The sequence below is a fragment of the Scleropages formosus genome, chromosome 13, assembly GCF_900964775.1.
Source record: "Scleropages formosus chromosome 13, fSclFor1.1, whole genome shotgun sequence".
NCBI lineage: Eukaryota > Metazoa > Chordata > Actinopteri > Osteoglossiformes > Osteoglossidae > Scleropages > Scleropages formosus.
In genome coordinates, this window is record NC_041818.1 from 27294467 (window position 1) to 27302713 (window position 8247).

The 8247-nt window shown below is 47.4% G+C and overlaps 1 protein-coding gene across 3 annotated transcripts; it reads right to left on the reverse strand.

Annotated features, from left to right (window-relative positions):
- Positions 1-911: 911 nt before the first annotated feature.
- On the reverse strand, positions 912-7315 carry slc26a2 (solute carrier family 26 member 2). 3 transcript variants are annotated; one of them, XM_018733194.2, is made up of 4 exons: positions 7211-7315; positions 3564-4157; positions 2607-3346; positions 912-2392 (listed from the first exon to the last, which is right to left on the reverse strand). In XM_018733194.2, the coding sequence occupies exons 2-4, from the start codon at positions 4131-4133 to the stop codon at positions 1618-1620; spliced, it is 2085 nt and encodes a 694-aa protein (XP_018588710.2). In that variant the 5' UTR covers positions 4134-4157; positions 7211-7315; the 3' UTR covers positions 912-1617. The 3 variants fall into 3 exon arrangements, with proteins under 3 accessions (XP_018588710.2, XP_018588711.2, XP_018588708.2); XM_018733195.2 differs by having other exon boundaries at positions 3564-4153; positions 7211-7293; XM_018733192.2 differs by lacking the exon at positions 7211-7315 and adding an exon at positions 5853-6368.
- Positions 7316-8247: the final 932 nt, after the last annotated feature.

Here is an 8247-nt window from a genome sequence, read left to right on the forward strand (position 1 = left end):
TAGAGCAGGCTTCAAACATTTCTAAAATTAATGAACGGGGGGGTGGGGGGGATCTACCCCCCAGGTCCCCGTCACCTCTGACACAGTACGACACATGTAGCACAAACTTTGCACTGTGTGTAAACGACCAATTGATTGTTCTGTGACGAGACGGAAATGTGACGGGTGTGTTCGGACACAAAGCACGGTGCTGTCCACGCTGTAAACGACACACTGCATGGCAACCCCGACTCCAAATAAGACCTCAGTTTTCAACACACAGCTCTCTTTACAGGTAGCATTTGGACAGGAAGGGGCCCCCTAGCAGCTGCTGCTGAGAGACAATGTCCAACCCAACAGCCTCCTGGAATAGCCTGCTATGGAAGCTGTGGAACAGTGTACTCTGTTCCTTAATGCTGCCTTTCTGGACAGAGCCTGCTGTCTCTCTCTCTCTCACTCACACACTCACTCACTCACACACACGGCCGAACACCTACATTACAGTTTTTACTGAGAACACGCCTTACAGGCACCCGATTCCATTTGGCTGAGCTCAGAGAAAGAAGAGCAAGTTGCATCTCTGCAAGGGAAGGTAAATGGTGAATTGAGCTCAGTCCTGAGTACTGGGAGGGTCCACATTATAGTGACACACACACATCAAAGTCTGCATCTTCCCTTATCCTCTATAGTTCACCATAATTCATATTATTCACCTTCAAACATTAGAACACACTGACGATCACATGGGAAACAGTGAATGTCTAATTAGAGCTATTCACTAAACATTACGCAAAGGGAATAAGCCTCCCCTACTGGTGAACACATTATTTACACCAACACACTGAGGTACTCTATAAAGCAAAGTATTTAGAGAGACAACTGCACTGAACATTGGCAGGACACCATCCCTCCATTTCTGTCCTTGTTTAAAAAAAAAAAAAAAAAAAAAAAAAAAAAGACACCACCAGTTCCACTTCTAACCCTTGGATCACCTGAGCGGAAGCAACTACACATTCACCGCTGTTTCTCCAGGACTCTGCTTGGTCTGCTGTTGCTGTGGCCCACGAACCAGCAAGACGATCGCAGCAGAACAGCTATAAAAGCTGCTATGTAAAGGGAATGATGCGGGCAGACTGGAAATCAGTGCTCCCTGAACCAGGCTGAGGGAGATTGGAGCACACACACGGTTTCCATCTCTGGAAGCACTTAGTCCATTCAGCCAGAACCGTTTAATTAAGGCCGTTAGCCGAGCGTCACGTCTCGGCAGGACAGGGGGTCCAGACCGCCTACGTTCAAGTGGAACGAGACCGACAAGGGTAAAAAAGCAGAGACTGGAGATGAACATAAAGATGGAAAGAGGGCCTGAGTGGTGAGGAAGCACTCCTACACACAGTGAACCCCATTCAGTTTAACCAGGAAAAGAAGAGAAAAAGAATAACCCTTCACATCCTTGCTCAAGCTCTTTAGCCACTGTGCTGAAACAACCAGTTTAGAGACATCATTCTGGACGTATGCATAGACGTACAGCATAAATATATTAAAATTAATCATTATAAATACATTATCTGTTTTTGGTTTAATGCATGTAATGTGCAACTGTTAACCTTCCCCCCTCCCCATGCCACCTCCTTCCACTTTTTAGCAGGAAGCTTCACAGTTGCCGTTCTGCGACGCCAGGCTCTGTGCATACTGCACTGCGTCACCGATAGTGAAGAACACCTTGGGGGGGCCCTCAGCCTCAGCATCCAGATAGCCCCCCCTGCGCAGGGAGTCCAGCACAGATGCACTGCAGCGGGCCAGGACCAGGCGGATCCCCAGCTCGTTGTAGTCCTTGGCCACCTCCTTCAGTGCGTTCACCCCGGCCGTGTCCAAGAAGAGCACGGGCGCACAGTCCAGCACCAGGGTGTGAAATGAGGTGTGCTGTGGGAGGAAGACACAGGTGGGCACTTCCTTCTTCCCGGCACTTGGCTTCAGCATGTCCCGTTTCCTGTCCTGCTTCTCCTGCTTCATACGCCGAGCCTTTTCCACAAGTGGGTCTAGACCCACACGGCGGTAAAGCATTCGCTTGAACAGGACCTGGTTGGCGTAGTAAATGGGGGCCTCATAGCGGAAGACCACCACCCCCCTGTGCGTGTGCAGCCCCTTGTAGGAGGCCAGATCCTCATAAAGCTCCGGGAGGTCAGCCTGGCCGAGCTGCACGGCAGGAGCACGCTGGGTCCGGCCCAACACACAGAAAGCCGAAACGAGCACCCCGACAACCAGGCCCAGCTCTGTGTTCACCAGAGCAGAGGTTCCCATGGTGATGAGCCAGGTGGCGGTATCCACATGGTTCACCCTCCACATTTGAGGCACTTCACAGATTTTGGTGAGCGCCCCCCGAAGGTTCACCACTATGATGACAGCCAAGACACACCTGTAACATAAACATTGAACACAACCTCCTATAACTCATACTGTCAGAGAACAAAATCATTAAAACGTGGGTATTGAGATCTGTAAGAGCCCAGAATGTGAAACCACAAGTGGAATTTCACCTGACACTACAGATTACAGGTGCTTCTAAATGATAAACATAACGAAAAGGAAGTGACAGTTATAAGAATGAACACAAAGGCGAGTTGTCTCACTTCTGCAGGGAATAGAAGAGCGGCGCGATGACTAGCAGCACCAGCAGCAGCACAAGTGCCGTGACCAGCGATGACAGCTGCGTTTGGCAGCCTGTGGACTCCTTCACCAGCGTCTTTGTCAGTGCAGCACTAGTAGTGAAGCAGCGGAAGAAGGATGACAAGATGTTGCAGAAACCAATGGCATACATCTCCTGGTTGGCGACCACTGTGTAGCCATGCTTCTTGGCAAACATCTCTGACAACGAGACAGTAATGACGAAGCCAATGATGGCCATGGAAAGGGCATCCATAGCCACGTTGGGGATCAGGGACCAGGCTGGCAGCTGGGGAGGCATGAAGCCCGTGGGGATGTTGCCAGCTACACTGGAGCCAAAACGTTCCTCAAAGTGGCCGAAGTGGGAGGCCAGAGTGGCGGCGATGACTACAAAGAGCTCGAAGGGAATGGGTGCCCGCAGCTTGGCCTTGAATCGGTCATTCAGCTCCTTGGCAGGTACCAGCACAAGCATGCATAGCAAGCTGGTCACCAGGTCGCAAATGTTGGTCTGGCCAATGTTCTGGGCCAGTAAGACCCAGGTCTTAATCAAGGAGCCTGGACTCTGAGCTCTGGGTAGATTGAGCCCCAGCAGGTACTTCACCTGTGAGGTCAGAATAGTGAGGGAGGCACCTGTGGCAAAACCGCTGAGGAGAGCGTCGGAGAGGAACACAGACACAAAGCCCACCTGAAGAAGCCCCATTAGCACCTGGAACACAATGAAAGGCATCTCACATACTTCACTCTTGCAACCATACAGGTCTATAAAAATGGAGATATAACTATATTATATTAAAGGCAGTATCTATCACTCAATCTGACATGTCAGAGACAACGAGACATACAAATAGTGATACTTGTCACAAACATGAAATGTCTCATTTAAACTTAACTGTTCCTGAACATTCCCACTCCCAGAATCCTACCTGGAATATTCCAGCCATGAAGGTGACGGTCGCACCTACAATGATGGAATAGCAGCTGCGGTCACAGGCGAGCCCTGCAGTCAGGTTCCCAGAGGGAGCAGACACGTTAAATCCAGCCGCATCAAGCTCCCTGTCCACCACCTGCCCGACCAGGAGGCAGAGCACCCCGAAAATGCCCACAGAGACATGGCGAGAAGTGCCGAGCACCATGTAGATGATGCCAGCAAAGAAGGAGGTGTAAAGCCCATAGATGGGATCCTGGCCCGCAAGCAGGGAGTAGGCAATGGACTGAGGCACAAGCAGTATGCCCACGATCACACCCGACATCACGTCCCCTAGCAGCCACTCCCGGAAGCGGTAGCGCGGCAGCCAGCTCAGCACTGGGAAGAAGCCCAGCAGCAGCCCTTTGGTCCGGGCTGAACTGCAGGCACACTGTTTCCTGAGCTTCCGGCTCACTAGCATCCGCCAGCTCTCCTCTTCCTTCTCCCAAGCCTCCAGGACAAAGGGCACATGTGGCTCAACAGTGGTCAGGTCATCCTCTGCAACTCCGTCTTGGTCCTCATCTGCCATTTTGGCCACTTCTGCCCTTGCTGGCTAACACACAAAAAAAGCAGCGCTGGGTTATAAATGAGTCTGGGACCCATATCGAGTATGAGCACAGCCAGCTAGCCAGGGCACAAAGTCCCAGATCTGTGATTGCAAGCAAACTGGCATCAGCTGCTTCACAACATGAATCACAAAGCCTAGAAACTGAAGCACTGCGCATGAGTGCAACAGGTGTGCATATTCAAAATCGGTTCCACACTTTTTAAAGCATTTCTACAACAAACAATTTTGTAGCACGCTGGATAAAATGACTTGTGCGCGTTCCTGCGCTGCAGGTTCATTCCTCAGGGAGGATGTTCGAGATATGTCCTGCTGAAAAGTTCCAACCAGAACAAAATGCATGTCCAGCACTCTTTGCGGGCCTCACAATACATTACGTAAGAAAAAAAAGTTACTTCGTCTTCTGATATGGGTCACAGTCAATGGCAGTTCAATTGTTGGTGACTCAAGTGCTGATAGCAAATTTTCACAAATAAAGGACTGCGGGCACCATCAATGTTATAAAAGGTAAGCTCAACTAATGTTGTCCCACAAGGAGCTATGGTGGATTCAGTCTTAGTAGTTTTTTTTTAACATATATAAATGATTTAAGACTTTGGTTGCGTAACAGGTACAGGTCTATTGAGATACTGGTTGTGTGTCGCTATATTGTTGCATTAAGGGATGCCTCAAAAAGTAGGCTAAATAAATTTTAAATTTTCAATCGGAGATGAACTCACTTCAGTGGATTTTATTGCAGTTCAGTTAATTATACTCATTGGTGTCAGAGTTCAGGGACATCGAATATATTATTTGCTTGCCCAGTGTAAGGTCATGGTGTTCCACAGCTCGTTACATAAACATATGGCATGAGCACCTGAAGACAGTTTTAAGAACTCATCAACAAATGGGGCAAAATATTTAAACTGATAAGAAATGCAAGGTAACAAAAATTTATCAGTCACATTTTGCCCAAGAAGCGACACTGGAGACAAAGTGTCAGATTAGTCTCGGCACACACTTTTAACACACTTCTGTCTACATAACACACACACACTATCATAGAGTCTTATAACTAATTACACAAAGAAATTTCTTCTGTTTTACCAAAAATATGGGTGGTGTTCTTCCGAAACATATAACCTTAGCCTTTATCAAGGTGGATTTGCAAAAGGGAATTTTCTGGTTTGGTAACATACCCCTGGATGTCCTTTTAAAAAAACGGATTTTTACAGTTACGGGTGCAACAAATTAAGCAGATTTTCATTATCTAAGACGTTAAATGCAAGCTACAGTTTCACTGCGAATAAACATTAAGGACTAATGCATGAGATATGCGATACTGTTCCACAAAAACAAGGCAATAAAAGCTAAATTCTGCAGGTAGCACTGCAGCTCAAAGTGAAGGCTGAAAGCTTACAGGCGCTTAGGAAACAACTGACAGTCCAATAAAAAAAAGCAGTCTAAACCACTCTGGTAAATATTCAACCATGTGAACCAGCGAATGCTTCGCCAAACGTGTATTTGGAAAATGGATTTGACAACGAAAACCTTTAAAGAGGCACAACCAGTAAAACAGGTTCACTATCCAAACGAATCAAGTTCCATAAGAGTTATGACGTAAAACGCAGCGAACCAAGTATTCATCTCTACTCCGGATGAGAACTTAGCGTACCAACAGTCCGCACTCACGACAAGTCTTACCAAAGACCTTCCGAGATGCTGTGGAACAGAGGGATTCCTATCCACGACAACGTGCTTCTCACGGCGAAACAGCGGATTCTCCCAGAATCCAGCAGACACAGCAGGACGTCCTTCAGTCCCAGATAATGAACCCGTGGTGGAAACGGACACCGCGGCACTTGAACGCAGCGTTTCCGTGGGCTGCGGAAAATCTGCATGAAGCTGGACCACCTCAGCTTTAGATAACGGACCCACTGTACAAAACATGTGCGCCGTACCTCAATGAATGGGGTCCTTCAGGGTGCAGTGGAGGATGTGAATGTAGATGGATGAACCCAACCTGAGGTTATGGCCTTCTGGGGGAACAAACACTGTTGCACTTGAACATGCGGCATATTTCAGGAGGCTGTAGGAGGGCTGCGTGACCTACCTCAAGCTCGCAGAATCATGGATACGCTGCTTTAAGTGAACACCACTCCACACGCACACTCGCACCCATTCATAGCCCCACACAAAGGCCTCTTTGAGCACCAGCTCGACAACGCGATGCTTGAAATTTCACCCCGAAATGTCTTACTTCAGCTTTTAGCAGGGGGGGGAAAAAAAAAAAAAAAAAAAAAAAAAAAAAAAAAAGGACTAATGTGCAAATGTGTAACTGATGACTTTTTGCAAGTATTTCACTGGGGGTGGGGGCTGTGGGTTAAAACAGATAAACGAGTATGTGCAACCCCAAAAGGCGTGTAGGAGAAAGCACACTTGACTTGTCACAGATGATCTCACACAGAAAAAAAAAAAACACTGTTTTACAATATTATCACTTTAAAAAACCGTTTCCACAACTGAGTGATGGGCTACAAAGTTACCAGCTAACAGTATTTTTTTTTTTTTTTTAACACACTGTTCTCAACTTTTCCAGAGCTTCAACTACAGGTCTGTGTCACAGTTGTTAAGAAACTCAAACTGTCCGCAGCGTCGCGGATCTGGACTCAAATCACTGCTGTAATTACCCTTGGTCAAGTTACTTACCCTGATTTACTGCAGTAAAAATGCCCTAACTGCTTAAAACCACTAAGTAGCTTAGTGTACAGACCGGACGTTGTAAGTTGCTGTCAAAAAGCATCAGTTAAGTAAGTTAGTAAAGGATAATAAACAAAATCATGGATTTGTTTGTGGAAAATGTGCACGTGACGTCGTTACAAACTCCGCTTCAGTTCAGGTGCGAAGCGCTCGACTCGCGCTCTTAAATCTTGCACTTCTTCCAGCTTCGCTTCCAAAATTCAACTAGCAGACACAACATATACAACGGGAGTAAAACGGTAATTATGACAATAACAACAACTAACAGTGTTTCGCCACGCTCAAAAAAAAAGCATCTTTACCTCAAGCCCTGCTCGGCGAAGAGCTCATTAGCGAATCCCTCCGCTCCCCCGCTCGCGAGCCACACGAGCACGGAGGAGGTGCTCCCTGCAGTCGTCACGTGACAATGTCGCGTCACGTGACCCAGAAGAAGGAAAAAAAAGAAAGAAGCGGCGTGAAGCCCTCGTTACATCACATCCGGTTAAAGCTCGCAGCGTGGGGTCACTTCCGCGTCACGTGTACACGGCTGCGCGGAGCCGATTGGTGGACAGGAAGAGAGGCCGTTTCAGTGTTTTTGAAATGGAAGCGCAAAGAAAAGAGAGGAGCTACTGCTGGAATCCTGTTACTGAACAGAAGTACAAACTTGTAGACAACACACATCAAACACAATGTGGGTTGTTCGATGCTTCATGTAAAGTTACGATTACAGTTCTGATGGACTCACAATGGAGGAACCTTTGGCTTTTGTGACATTAGGGTGACCCCTGGTTCAGAGCTGTTACACTGAGCACATGTCAGTCAGCGATGAAGTCCATGCTGAACCTCACTGATGCCCACAGCCCGGGTGGGGTTTTGGGGGAGTCTTGGGGGGGGTCTTGTGGGGGGTCTTGTGGGGGTGGGTGCGGTAACACCTCGGGTCTCACTGTGGGACCCAGGTAATCTCAGCAAGCACTCCGGTTTATTCACCATCACATGTTTCTAAATGTAAACTTAAGTTACTTGCGCTGCTCTGTCACATGTTCACGGTCTCATGGGGAATTTTCGTAGGTTTTCTGTTTTGGAGGGGTCTTTACGTTACATTTACGTACATTTACTCATTTAGCAGACGCTTTTCTCCAAAGCGACGTACGTCTCAGAGAAATACCATTAGGGGTTACCTTAGGAGAAAGAGAGACAAAGTTGCAGACGTGTGATTCTTAAGTAGTTACTTTGTTTCTTTCCACTACTATATGCACCAATGTTCATCACATGCGTAGCTGCATAAAACTCAACAGGTGATTCCCGATCACCTTCCGACAGTTTTTTTCTTTATACGAACAATTACCACAGTATCATATGT